The sequence below is a fragment of the Tasmannia lanceolata genome, unplaced genomic scaffold (assembly GCF_043159265.1).
Source record: "Tasmannia lanceolata isolate RefF3 unplaced genomic scaffold, GAP_Taslan_0.1 ptg000006l, whole genome shotgun sequence".
NCBI classification, from domain to species: domain Eukaryota; kingdom Viridiplantae; phylum Streptophyta; class Magnoliopsida; order Canellales; family Winteraceae; genus Tasmannia; species Tasmannia lanceolata.
In genome coordinates this window covers 13,409,038-13,424,171 of record NW_027518683.1, presented here as the reverse complement: position 1 = coordinate 13,424,171, position 15,134 = coordinate 13,409,038, and the positions used below count along the sequence as shown (strand labels likewise).

At 39.2% G+C, this 15,134-nt stretch overlaps 1 protein-coding gene across 1 annotated transcript; it reads right to left on the bottom strand.

Moving 5' to 3' along the window:
• Nucleotides 1-1,158: 1,158 nt before the first annotated feature.
• LOC143879784 (uncharacterized) lies at nucleotides 1,159-11,450 on the bottom strand. Its single transcript, XM_077382357.1, has 9 exons — nucleotides 10,923-11,450; nucleotides 7,183-7,383; nucleotides 6,963-7,065; nucleotides 6,780-6,859; nucleotides 6,610-6,687; nucleotides 3,458-3,549; nucleotides 3,142-3,253; nucleotides 2,834-2,959; nucleotides 1,159-1,788 (listed from the first exon to the last, which is right to left on the bottom strand). Exons 1-9 carry the CDS (start codon nucleotides 11,217-11,219, stop codon nucleotides 1,666-1,668), a joined length of 1,212 nt encoding a protein of 403 aa, XP_077238472.1. The 5' UTR covers nucleotides 11,220-11,450; the 3' UTR covers nucleotides 1,159-1,665.
• Between the last annotated feature and the right edge of the window lie 3,684 nt (nucleotides 11,451-15,134).

Below are 15,134 nucleotides of genomic sequence, written 5' to 3'. Positions count from 1 at the left end.
TGATAAGGTTTGATACTTTGATAGTTACTGAAATAGTAAAAGTCAAGGTAATTTAGTGCAAATATCAAAATATGGTAGTGAGAATATCAGTAGCCTTTAGAGAGTTCTGCTTATTTAGTCGTTTCCTCACCACCATTTTTGTCTCTTGCTTAAGTCACAAGCATAAGGAAAACATTGGTTAACAAAACGGAACTTGTATTTTCTTTTCAACTAAAGGTAACAAAAGATTTTATTTTCCTTTTCTTCCTCCGAAGGGTTGAATAGTATTAGGAATTTTTTTATTTTTTTTGAAGGGTTGAATAGTATTAGGAAAATTATACCTTCAACTAAACTACGTGAGAATATCATTTCCCTTGCACAACCGATTATGAACGTAAGAAAGAGCCATTTTTGGTCCTTCCTAAAAGACACTTGACGGAGCCCCACTTATATCCATAATTCGAGCAAATTGGAAGATGATAGGCTCTTGAAAAGATAAATGAATGGGATATGCTTGTGCGATGGCTACCTCTCAATGAAAGGGATTGTCTCCAGTTGCAAAACCATTGGCATTGGGGGTTCTCCCATGCTGCCTCTGACACGCTCAGCTCAACAACTTACGATAGAAAATTCATCCTTGGAGAATCAGAAGAATCTCGAGTCAACAATTGAAGTGAAAAGACCATGTAGTGCGTCTAATTGGATTCTACAAGACCAATGATCTTGCTTTTAGCATTCATGCACTCTGTGACCCAAAAAAATTTCTTACAAACTGATCATCAAAGTGACTTTTGGGGTTCTCTTTAATGTTATTAGCAAGCAAACCACACTTTTGATAAACTCATTTTCCATGGATTTTTCCCATGAAAAACAACATTTTCCATAATTTTCTTTTTCCTGCATCCAAACACGCCTGTAATTAGCTCCGACAGATGAGATTTTGACTTTGTAAGTTGAAACCTGAAAGCCAGTCGCAACTCCGGAACAAAGTACAAGTACTCACAATCAATCCTTGAAGCAAAGGGAAAGCACAATAATCTTCTACTAATCCAGTGATCCATATCGTGAATGGTACAACATAAACAATGAGTTGCCTGCAATAAAACAACTAAAACAGAAAAGGCCTAAGATTGGACAGGACAAATGCAGAGTACTCATGGGGACCTTTTCTGCCTCTCCTCCAGTTAACAATAATCTCTTATAGAAGAAATTACAAAAGTTCACAAGTAGTAATAAGTTTATTCAAGCAGCTTACAGTAAATGATGCTAGAGATTTCCACCCATGATATCATAATCAAAGCCTTTATAGAAGGTTACAGTTCATGATCACACATCTATGTTTGTGAGGGAGGTTCTCCATTTCATCTTTCGGGGAAGGAGGGGTTTCAAGCACTCGTGGAGATTTCTTAATCTTTCAATATTCAGAGAAAAAAAGGTATATTTGCACCTATTCATTTCTTGCAGGAAGATCTCACTCAATTTTCGAAAATATAAACAAAAAGGCATCAAAATTTTATTGGGTTTCATAAAACATGGGCATGAAAAGTCCAAAAACCGCTATTTCATCTGACCATATTGCCGTTGTTGAAGCCCCATCTGCAAATCTTGCCTTTTTCACTATTAGTTTCTTTTCTTTTCTTTTCTTTTCTTTCTTATACATCCGAAGAAAGAGAAGGGTGTGTGCTATTAAGTCTTGTTGTTAAATCTTAGCCTGCAACCCTTGCTAATTAGTTTATGGAGTGCTGCTTTGGCTTCCTCCAAGGTTTCAACTCCATGTCCCACTTCAAATGACAGCCTCTGAATGTTAAACTGCAAAAAAAAAAGGGAGTTCAGTAAACCAATGGTGACAGTCTTATTCAAGCAGACACTTTTGTGGAGTGTCCCTGAAGGATATGAATAGGGTGTCAGGAATTCAGTGACAAATGGTGACTGATAATAGTCAAATAACAGTCCAAACCGGGTTTGTTGAAAAACCCTATGATCCACAATTTCAGTATTTTTTTTTTGAATGGCACTACGATCCACAATCTCTTTTTTTTTTCAAAAATGACAAATTTTCATTGATACTATGAAGAATACATTGGGGACCAGGAGTCCCAACTGGCATTACACAGTATCGAATAAACTGGCCAGGGCATACCCTGGGTCAGAAAGACTGAACCAGAAAAGCAAAAATCTGGATCCTTTTTTCCTGTGTCTACGATCAATTCGAAAAGTCAAATAACAGTCTAAACTGATAATAGTCAAATAACAGTCTAAACTGGGTTTTTACATTTGTTGCTTTCGAAAAATTTGGCATAAATTTCTGCAATTAACAAAATTTATTTATTTATTTACCTAATTTCGGTAAATAGATACTGAAACCGAAATGCCAAACCTTGTTCAGGACATCATTAAACAGATAACTGACCTAAATGCTACATGCACGGTATCCAATTGGATGACTGTTACAAGCACTACAATAAAAAAGAGGGAATTGCTAGCGTCCATCGCAAAAAGGCATTTTGTGGCTAGTCTGTCGCATGTCAGACCAGCCACCTCGTGGATGGAGACAAAAGCTGTTGTCTTCATTCACGAGGTGGCTGGTCTGATATGCGACCGCGAAATGCCTTTTGGGATGGACCCTAGCAAATCCCTAAAAAAGAATGGCAGCTGAGAGAAGCAAAGGTTGGGATTAATCAACATTCAGGAGGACAAAAAGAAACTAAGAGAAACAACATGGATGTGCATCCATAAATTCATTGTCATCAAATCAAAGTGTGTGCAATTTCAAACATTTAGTAGAAATAATAAGATACCACACACACGCAGAGAGAGAGAGAGAGAGAGAGAGAGAGAGATAAGTGAGATGTACCTGTGCACCTTGACGAACACGGATATCAGTACCCTTGCTGTCTATTGATATGAAGGCTGCATCATCTACCTCCGTTTCAGTAGATAGCAGTTCTCTAAGTGGCTTTGAGAAGATAGAGTTGAGTTCCTAAAGGATAGTGAAAAGCAGATTCCATCAGACCCTATAGAGAAAGGACAGACGTCCCTTTCGTCCCAGGATTAATGAAGGCTCCTTAGTATACCAAATGCAATTTATAAAGATGAAAGAAGGGAAAACAAAAAATATTAAACTAATTTATTCTTCAGCAACGGTTGCACACAGAAACTCACCTTTAGATTCTGCTCCCCTCCATCAACTGCAATCTTATCAGGTTGAAGGGTCTCATATTCCCTGACATCTACCCAAGCAACCGTACCGAATCCTCCAATGAAATATATGTCACTGATAACAATGCATATGCAAAAATCAATCAAACCAAGTGTTCAAAATATAGCACTAATGCTCATTAAGTACAGAGACATAGACTGCAACCAAGATAAAGAGGGAAGGTCATGAGCTATAACATATAAAAATTAATAAATAATAAGCTGTGTAAAACAAATTTCAGAGTTCCACAATGGTGGTATAATAACTTCAAGAAGAAACCTTATATTCTGCATCCTGAAGTAGTAGAAGTTGCCCCACTGTTGTGATGGCCCTTGTTGATGTTTTGCTATGTACTGCTTATGAGCCCATTCCTGGCAACGTAAACAGGCTTAAAATAATAAAAGCTTCAAAGGTGGGTGCAGCATGAATGACCAAGTTTACATCACCTAATTCAATAAAAGGATATTGTATCCTTATCTCACACAGTAACTAAAAAGAAACAGAGATACTCAAGCATTAGGATAAAATGACCATTTCACGTCAACAAGTCAATGTGATACAGAATTACAAATATGGGAAATGTGAAGCAAGAAATATATTTGAGAACCTAATGACATATTGGAAATGTGAAGCAAGTAATATATGAGAATCTAATGGCAGTTGGGACTTGAAAGTATGATCTAAATATGATGGGAGTAATATCTAAATACAAGTGCATAGTAACAGAGCTGACCAAACCCGGACTACATTAAGGAAGCTTTTAAGGGCAGTTACATACAGATACAGCCATCTCAAAATGCTCCTGGCAGCAGATAAATGAATTTGTGTTATTCATGACTCTAATTAGAAGGTCTTGATATCCTACTCGGGACCCGCGGGCATATGTGACGCAAACGAGGGGGAAGTAAGAGCACTCCTATTCGGCCTCAAATGGTTCTCTTTGAACAAGCGTGGCCCGCTTATCGTGGAGGGTGACTCAGCGAACACAATCTCATGGGCTACCAATCAAGCTAAGGGACCGTGGAGAATCCAATATCTTATCGCTGAAATCAGGGATTTAGTTTGCGAAATCCAGCCAAATTTTGTACAAAGGAGGAGATCGGCCAATGAGATGGCAGACCATCTGGCCAAAGATGGTGTCTTGCTGGAATCTATTTGTTTTGTACCTGAGACTGTGAGGAATGGAAATTAACTGGATGTAATACCATTGGGTTGTATCTGCAGCATGTGGTGACAGCTTGTCCCCTGTATGCTTGCTCTTTGCGGTAATAAAAGTCAATTTTCCAAAAAAAAAAAAAAAAAAAAAAAAAAAGGAGCTACTCGTAAAACAATATCACGGCCTTCACGGGTAATTTCCTTCCCAACAAATCAGAGGGTTTTATATTCTCTATGAATATTAGGAGCACCATGACAAATACTGTCTTGGGATTTCTCATCTGGAAAGATTGTCAAATTTTGAGCGTCCACTCTGGATTTTATAAAGAAATTCCCATCACAGACTCGCAAGTTAATACTGAAAATGTAAAGCTAAATTAAAATAAATAACAAAAGGAGATCTAAAGAAACTAACAAAAGATCTAAATAAAAAAGAAAACTTGAAAATTACCTAACAAGATTATAATATTATTGCCAAAATATCAGGATAACTTTGGAAAACCTCATTTATAAGAAATATCAGAAAACTTAGCAGAAAATATAATTCTTTAAAAATATCGTAAGATGTTCAAAGCTTCATAGACACTATGATAAGGGGTGTTCATGTTGGGTTTGCCGGGATCATCATACCTGACACCACATGTTCATGTCTAACACTTGCACACATATCCATGTCTAAGACAATTAAGTTCTGGAAGAAGCACTAGCACTACTCGTCCACATGTGACAGGTCACACTTTCAGCCCTAACCGCACTACTAAATCTACAAGCTCAAAGCAGGTAATGCTTATGTATCAAATCTCATTTGAATGGTGTCCAGGAGTTGTCCCCACCACATTTTGGCAGCTGCCAGCTATGTTGGAAAGACAGAGCCCCTTCATTCAATCATGTACAATAGATGTTATGCTGGAGTATATGGGGCATGGGTATTCAGTACAATAACGCTACAGTTATATGAATGAGACTATCTAAAAAGAATCAAATACCAAATAGGTTAGGCACACTGAAAATGCGCACACAATAGCGCATGAGACGGGTGATATCTATTTATTTGTTCTTTCGATGATGGACCATCAAAGTTGATGAAACCCCAAAAGCCCAAACACTGGGGTCTCTTGCCTTCTTTTTTTTTTCTTTGAATGGCACAATGAGGTCTCTTGCTGGAGATAGTAATCGACGAGAACCACTGTTTCAAAAATCCCTTCACCAATCGTCAACTCTCCCTAGTCAAATCCTTTTTACCTAGCCGAGTCCTTGTCTGAGTCCGCATTTTTCCCTACCAAGTCAATCAAATCTCCTTTGACTCAATCGATGAGCTATGATCATGTCAATCATTGACTCAACAGAATAGTTGACACGCAGAGTCGGCTAGGATTTGCCGTGGCTGCATTTTGGCCAGCATTCACTCTTTTTTTTTTGATAGGTAGCATAGGCACAATTCACATTTTGAAACACAGAGAGAGGAGAAATTGTTTCTAGGAAAAAATAGCAGAACTAAACAGCAGTATTCGAGAGATGCATGCAGTTGAACATGAGTATCCTTTACAAGAAAATATTTCTACAAGAAATAGCAGAACTAAACAGCAGTATTTGAGACATGCATGCAGTTGAACATAAGTATGCTTCCAACAAAACCTAGAAAGAATCGCGTACACTAAAAAAATTTTGGTGGTACGTCAATGTGGCCCTCCACCGACAAAGATGCAGCCAGTTGATTTAACTTAGATGCCCAAAATAGAGCATAGAGTAGATAGATATAGGAAGACACTAAAGCAAAGATTTAGGGAATATGTATTGACAAAACAACCTTTAACTCCATGACACAAAGATATCTATACTCAACTATAGAAATTTACTAAGGCGAAAATAATTGATTCCTGTCTCAAACCATATAACTCTCAGTAAATAGTGCAGATTTGAATGCTGTTCACATCACAGCCTCATGTCTAAAAAGTAGTTGACTAAATCTTCTACTAACTGTGGTGTCCCCCTCCCCGGATCAGGCAATTCCTAGAAACTTCAAAATAGCTCATCTTCCATTTTTTGTTACCACTCCTGATCCTAGTAATAAACACGTCGAAGAGGTTTGATTATACTGATTTAGCAAAGTAACTAGTTGTTTCACCAAACTAGTATAGATTATAATGTTCCTTGTCCATATTTAAAAAATGTCCTACGTACTGACAGTTGCATGAGACTATCAACAGAATAAATGGTACAGATAATTACATGTACACAATGAAAATAAGGATACATTTATTGAGTTTTACAGTTACCTGTTGATCATCAGGGAGCGGAAAAACATCACCAAAAAGTGTTACCCGTGCATTTGATAGACCACTCCATCCAGGTATCTATGAGAAACCAGCTGTCAATGGAGTAAATCATAAATAGAACCACAGCTAGTCCTAAGAAGAAGAAAATTGAGAATAAATTTACATCACACCTGCACAACGAGTGTACATCTTGAATCTGCCAAGAGATTCCGTGTGTGGATGGCCAATGGCGAAAATGAAAAGATTGGGTCTGCATAAAATTCATAAAATAACATACCATCTATAGATAATCAACAAAGCACATTCTACATGAGCCATGATACAATTTTTAAGCCGGAAAGTTAATAACTTACGGCCCATAGGATCAGGCGCAAAATCAACTAATGAACCAAAAGGGTATCCCATTCGACGGTGATGCATCCGAGACATTACAGTACAGAGATGAGCAAATCTGGCCTGGAATTGGAAACACAAAGACTAATTAATTAGAAATTAATGTGCTTAGAGGATCAAATGACTTTTACCACATGTGATAACACCTTCGTTATATCCACGGTCAAGTCAGAGCCTTACCTGCTCCATCAGGTTGCGAACTGCCAAGGCAGGCCGAGGCAAACCGTGAGCAGAGGTCGCACTCTGTACACCGCCAGAAATTGGAGTTCTGAAAAGACCAGCCCTGGAACTTCCAGTGCTTCCACTTCCACTCATATGAGGTGTTTCCATCGACAGATTCTCATCATCACCCCTTCCTCTTTCATCATGATTAGAATTACTCTTCAAATTACAAGAGATTCCATCATATTAATGCTAAAACTGCCACTAGTATTGTCTGTTAACGGATTGCATAGTAGAAAAGAAAGTTGTTCATTTCTTAGGTAATAGTACCTATAAAAGCATTCATAAAACAACATGATCTAAAATCTAATGTTTGATCATGAAAAAACAGATACAGTGCATGCAGACTCAGTCAACTGGGTAAACCAAACTACTTTCAGTAATATTCTTAGAGTATGGAATTTCTTTTTTTAGTCACATTGTTGGTAAAACTCCATATTTAGAAGATCATGGTTTTAATTAAGGTAGAAACGTGCCATTGAAAAAAAAAAACTAAGACAGAAACTTACATCATAGTTTATGAATTATACTTTTAACTGTTACCTTCTGATTTTTAGCATTGTTTAAAAAGACATACGGGTCGTGAGTCTAGTTGTTGCATTTTGAATGGAGATTTTTGCTCCTCAGCTCCCAAACCCTAACTTTGTTATTGTGCTCTTTATTTTCTGGACTCATCTCTTTTTTTTTTCTTTTTTTTTTTTCTTTCTTTTTGAGGAATCTGGACTCATCTCTCATTGCATCAAAATCCCATGATTTATTAATCTACCACCATTGGCATCACTTCCCCAGCAACTAAAGAGCACTTCAAAATACAATAAATGTGCAATGATGGAGAAATCATTTTGTTGTTTTGTTCACCGGGTAAGTACATAAAGTAATATAATCTCTGATAGAAAACAGAGGCAAGTCAAGGATCAAGCAAGAGGAAAGAGAGGCATTCCTTTATATAAGTAAATCAAATATTGAAAAAACAAAAAATCTTCTTTGCAAACTTACTTCAAAACAAGAACTGATGCCATGCTTAACATCATGAGATTTCTAATTAAAATAAAAGTTGAAAATGGAATTCAACTTTCCCATTAAATCTCCACATTAACTTGTTTCCCAGCCACCTGAAGATATTCCGTTGATGTCGCCACTGGTACGTTGTCGCTGCAAACCACCATTAGTCTTTTGAACTACCAGCTACACACCATCGAATCACCTTGGTTTTGATTCTACCTGATTCGATCAACACATCCAATGCATATGTGTAGCTACCAACCTGTTGACTCACCCAGTCAACCCTAGAGAGGGGTCTCGATCCATCCTCTCCAACGCAAGTACTATCACCTTCTCACCATCATCTGCAACTTGGAAATATGTCTCTACACCAACTGCGAAAGACACCTTACGCGTGCACGCGCTACCACTCTGTTTCCAACCAGCCATCGAGATCTTAGGAACACTAGTCACCGTGTCCCCGATCAGACAATATGATCTATCACACTTCTCTCCTTTCATCAGAACCATACAACCGCATGTGATTTTCATGGCTCCACCTGCAACTATTTACCTGCAACCCCTGGAGTCCGACCAGCCAAGTGACACTAGATTCTTCTGTAACTTTGGGACACCACCCAAAGTACGAATCACTCCATTGAACATCTTGATCTTCATCATCCCAATGCCCATGACGTCACAAGTAGACCCGTCACCCAAGGACTATACTACATCTGCCCATATCTAAACGTATCAAAATATTCCCTCCTAAAGCATACATGAACAGAGCACCCTAAATCTAGAATCCACTCAATATGAGGAAAAGTGTGATTTCCTATGGAGAATGTGAGAACAACTCCAACCGTTTCTCTCTGCTCATCCATTACGGCCACCATCATATCCTTATCACTATTGTCTGACTGATCAGCTCGCTTTGAACAGTGCCACTTGATGTGGCTATATTCCTTGCGACGATAGCATTGCACGCCCTTTTCACTAACCCAGGATCTTAACCTACATTTTCCTGATCCCTTGTCAACCTTCCTCTTTGATTCCCACCATGAACAACCAGCCCATGCTCTTGGCTCCCATCAAGAACATGTTTCTCTCGCATCTCATTTGATAAGAGCAATGACGTGACTTCCTCCAACTTCACCGTATCCTTGCCATACAACAAAGCTGTCACCGGGTTGTCATATGAATCTGGAGGCGAATTTATGAACAAAAGGGCCTTGTCTTCTTCTTCTAGCTTTTCATCAACCTTGTGGAGCTGATCCACAAGCCCAATGAACATAGTAATGTGTTCCAAAAGATTCTCACCTTCCTGCATCTTCAACCCGTACAACTGTCGCTTTAGATACAATCAGTTCGCCAAGCTTTATGACATGTAAAGATTTTCCAACTTTTCCCATAATTTAGGCGTTTCTTCTTCCATAACGTTATCTGCCAGATAGCCGAATCAACTGACCACCTTCGACTCAATGTCTTCCCACTCGGCTTTTGTCATCTTCTCCGGCTTCACATCATTTCCCTTCAATGCCTTAGTCGGGCCCTGTTGAACAAGGATATGCTTTACCCTCAGCTTTCATAAGGTGAAACTGCCATTTCCATCAAACCTATCGCTGTTGAACTAGGTACGACTCGGTTTTACCACCATCTCAAATCACCCTTGATGCTAAGCTCCACCACGTATGAGAATTTCTTGAACAATCTTTCTATCGCATGACGATCATTGTAACCATGATCCAATCACAACACCGCCTTTGACTCAGTGTCTTCCCACTCAGGTTCCGTCATCTTCTCCGGCTTCACATCCTTTCCCTTCAACGCCTTAGCCGAGCGGTGTTGAACAAGGATATGCTTTACCCTTGGCTGTCGTAAGGTGATACTGTCGTTTCCGTCAAACCTATCGATGTTGAATTGGGTACAACTCGATTTTACCGCCATCTCATAGCACCCTCGATGCTAAGCTCCACATCGAATGAGAATTTCTCGGACAATTTTTTCTATCCCACGGCAATCATTGTAACCGCGATCCAATCACAACACCCACGATCACTCCACCTGGCCTCAACGATCACTCCAACCTGAGCTCTAATACCAATTGTTGAGAAAAATCTGCCGGGCAAATCCGATCCGATCATGCACAAAGAAACGGAGAAAAATAAATACAACCCAAAAGATGGACACCGAGATTTACGTGGTTCGGCCAGGATGCCTACGTCCACGGGCGAGAACACGATCTAAGAGGGAATTCAAGAAGAAAAGCTCCTCTCTCCCTTTCTCAAGCCCAAGCCTCCTCTTGCCACCGACACCTTGGTCGTGCAAAGAGGAAGACCTTTTATACTTAGATTTTCTAAGAAAAACCTAAAAACATGTTTCTATTTTTGCCTTCCCACTCAGCGGTGGGAAACAAGGCAACTTTCCCAACAATTATTATTAACGATGATGACCATAACATAACAATAACAAAAAACAAAAAAAAACTGAAAAAAAAATACCCAATTTGTTTTAAAACAAGAACCCGATCCATGCATCAAAAAGTGCTCATATCCTAGATAAAACAATAACAGTAGTAAAAGAAGATATAGCCATTTCCAATACACACCAAACCCAAAACATAAATCAAGAAAAAAGACTGCTTTATGCAAAAACATAGAAATTCAAAATTGAAGTAGTAAAAAAAAAATAGTATGATTAGTTTAATTGAAATCTACCTCAAACCATGACGAATCTCCGTCAGGAAACAGACCGAATCCGTTTCCAGACGTTTCTTCCTCTCCTTCGCCATCAGAAATCTTACGCGAAAGAGTTCGAAATCGATGCCCCCTTGAGAAGGGAACCCTAACAGCCCTAGTTTCACATCCTGTGAGCCTTCGAGTTTCCAAATTCTCGTTGATTTTGAAATATCGATTTGGACTAGTTAGGGTTTTGATTGGAGAGTGTTGTGATTGAAGAACCTTAGATGTTTCGGTGAATCTAGAAGGAAGGACGGTACCGGAAATAGCTTCCATTGGATAAAACCCTAGAAAGATGAAACCTCAATTCTCACGAAAAGAAAGATCTTTGCTTTGTTTTTTCTAGAAATTAGGGTTTAGATAGGCTTTAGAGGACCGTCACTGAGAGTGAGAGAGAGTTAAGGATAATTATGGGGCAATGAGTTTTTCGCCCCCTGGAGGATAGTGCGCCCCCTTTGAACGTGATCTGACGTCAAAAAGTGGTGAAGTCTGCCCCAATTCACGTTAAGGGGCTTCAAAAGTTCTCTGTTGTTGGGAGCTTGTTCCCTTCTTGTTGGCTTTTCAGCCCCCTTAGTTGTTTCTCTTTTTTTTCTAATGCAGGTTGGGGTCTTGCCTAACCCCTGCTTACTCATCAAAAAAAAATTCACGTTAAGGGGCGCATTATCCTTAGGGGGCGAAAAATTCATCTCCTCACGGAAAGTGAATTGATTACTAGATTGAGACTGGATTCTGCACAATCTTTATTACCTTTTTTATACTGTTTTAGTGTTTTGGGAAGAATGATGATATGGTAACCGAGTTGAGAACCGAGAATATGAGAGAACAAATAGCATCTTTACTACGTTAACAACAGCTAGGGGTGTAAACGGATCGAATTCGGAGCGGATATGGCTATATCTGAATTCGATTACAGTATACACTATTCGGATTTGACGAATATTTAATATCTATTACCGGATTCATTTCCGTCGGATATCGTTCGAATTCAGATGTTATCCGTATCCGTTTATTCTGTAAATTCGAACATTTTATTGCAGCACTTTATCGTTTTTCTCCTACTTACTCGAATAAAATTTTCAAACCCTAAAACTAGACCTCTACATTTTCTTCACAAAATTAACTCTCAAACCCTAAAATATATGAGATCCTCTTCTTCCTTTTAAAACAAAGGCAGAGAGAGAGGGAGGCGATAGGGATGGATGATAGACTGATAGTGTTGGTAGTGGTCTTTGGGTTTTTCCTCTTCTTTTTTTGTATATGATGGAATGGGTTTGGGTTATTTTGATGGAATGGGTTTGGGCTATTTTTGTTTTTATTTTTATTTTTCTAAAAAGAATATTCACTTTTCTTATAGAAACAAAAGATAGTGTGTCATTACTAAAAATAAATATTAATGATATTATTAATAATAAACAAAAAGGATTTACTTCTCGGATTCGGAAGTTAAACGGATAGGATATACCATTTACCAGATTCACATCCGCTAAGAGCCGGATATCTCATAAATGGATTCGGATAATATCCGCTTGAAACGGATTCGGATAATATTCGCTTTAAACGGATTCGGATGCGGACAGTAATCGAATTTTCGAATATCCATTTACACCCTAACAACAGCTCCTTCTTTTCTTTTGCCTTTTTAAATGGCAAAACTACCCTCCTGCTCGCTAGGTAGCCAATCTCGTAATAGCACTCTTTGGAAAGATGATCTAAAATTTTCAATTTATTATAGGGGCGCAACTTGGGTTGGGCTCAACACGAACCCGATGGGTCCCATCATCGATTTTGGCTCGATTCGCTCCCGCTGAGAAAAGCCAGCCCAATTTAATTTCAGGTTTGGGTTAAGGTTGAGGCCTTGGCAACCCAAACCGACCCGGCCCGAACCCGACCTCCGTCCTCTAGTTTTATTTTGATTTTCTTTGGGTTGTGTTTTTTTTTAATTTTTTTCTATTTGACCCCAGGCGATCTTGAACCCAACCCGACGTGATTTCAGGTTAGATGGGTTGGGTTAGGATTGAGAAATTTAGAGGCAGGTTGGGTTAGGGCTGACCATCGTCAACATGAGGCTTGGGTAAGGTTGGGAATGAGGGAATGCTATCTCAGGTTGGGCTAGGATTGGCCTCAGCCCTATCCAATCCGACCCGAGTTGCATCCCTAATTTATTAGAGTTTTAGTATGAGAAAGAGGGATTGTAGCCCTCGAACCAATTAGATTGGTATCCCCTATGAGGACTCAACAAAGTGTTGTTGCCAACTTAGGGTCTATTTGGTTGGAAGGAAAGCGGTGGAAAACTGGTGAAGAGGAAAATGAAAAGAAAAACCCTTTCCAAGTTTTCACCACATCTTTTTTTCTTTTTTATTTGAGTTTTGAAAGGCGGAAGGTGAGAAGGCCCGCCCTTTTAGAAAAAAATACCCCAATTTGTCTTAAAGTTTTCCATCTTAAAACTTGAAAAGGCCCTTTCAACTCAGAAAGAAATGTTGGGCAATATATCCACACATTTGAGGTTCATTGATTTTTTGTAATTGATAAATAACTTCTTGAGAAATACTAGAGTGAGGGCGCCCTTGCAAAAATGGGCAGGAAGAGAGCCCCCATTGCTTCACCTTCGTGCATTTATGATCGCTAGTCAAAGAGTATCACATGCACTTTGGCCACTTGTAGCCAGTGGGTGTTGGCGGGCCTATAATCGCGAGTGAATCCTTTATGCCCAGATGGTACCTCGTGGCAAGATGAGAGGCATGTTTGAAAGATGGGTTGGGCTATGACCGAACCATTGAACCTGTGGTGCATACCAGGATAGTATGAAGTTCTTGGCTTTTGAACTTCTAGTTGTTCTTTCTTTTTGTGTTCCAGTTGCATTCGATTGGAATTGAGACTCTTTTGACTCCGGCATACCTCTAACTTATTACACATATAACTCTACTAGTGGATCTCTGGTCAATATACATTTCGCGCCAATATGCGACTGAAGAAAAATAGACTAGCGCTTGAAATCAATGGTCTGGATCAATCTTCACTGAAAGTTCTCTTTTAAGCTAAAACCAATTCATGTGATTAAAACTTGTCCGATGTGTGGATTGACCTCACTTCTATGGCATGTTTATCATGTTCTTCCGCTCAAAAATTGCCTCAAACAAAACGAAACGAAATGGAAATCTGATTTTCCTCATTTAATTTGATGTTTACCGTGACCCTAAATTTTGTTTTTGACTAGATTATTTGAGCGATAAATTGATTTGATGTTTACCGTCACCCTGAATTTTGACTAGCAAAAATAGGATTTTTATTTCATTTCTCTTTGTTTGAGGTGTTTTTCGAGCTAAAAAAATGTGATAAACATTGATAGAAGCGTTCATCATGTTCTTGCGCTCAAAAAACATGAGACTAGGCAGGACCCAACGTGATATGAGACAAGTTTAAAGAGCTTAGCTTAATGCGTTCCATCAGCTCTCTGGAGCTTATCGTTATCATGTATTGGTAATGTGCTTGGAGCTTATGGTGTATTGGTAAGGTTCCTAACATGGATTAAAAAAATAAATCATGGTGGATAATTTATGAGGACAGCAAAAAAAGTTCTATTATCCTCGGACAGATTTGTTATCCTCCTTTCACGCTGACCTTTATTCTAGGATAAAAAGTAGTCTTCATTTGCTATCTAAAATCTTGCTGAACCTCTATATAATTGGTCACTTTTCAGAGGGCGAGGAATAGGGGGCGCAACTGGGTCGGGGTGTATCGGGTCTAATTCTACACGAGATAGCATTCCCTCGACCCCAACCCAACCCAACCCAAACCTCAGGTTGAGGATGGTCAACCCTAACCCGACACGCCTCTAAATCTCTCAACCCTAACCCAACAAATCTAACCTGAAATCGGGTTGGGCTAGGTTGGTTCGGGTTAACCCTGGGCCACACAGAAAATACAAATAATCCAAAGAAAATCAGGATAAAATTAGAGGACAGGGGATAGAGGATGGAGGTCAGGTTGCCAAGGTCTAAACCCTAACCCAATATGAAATTAAACCGGGTTGGCTTTTCCCAACCCTAACCCAATCCAACCTGTGGAAATGCCAACCAAACCCGAGCCAAAATCGGATTGAACCCGTTGGGTTTGGGCTGAGTCCGACCCAAGTTGCACCCCTAGCAAGGAGGTAGGATCATCCAATTCATTTATTCACTATTTGGCTTTTCA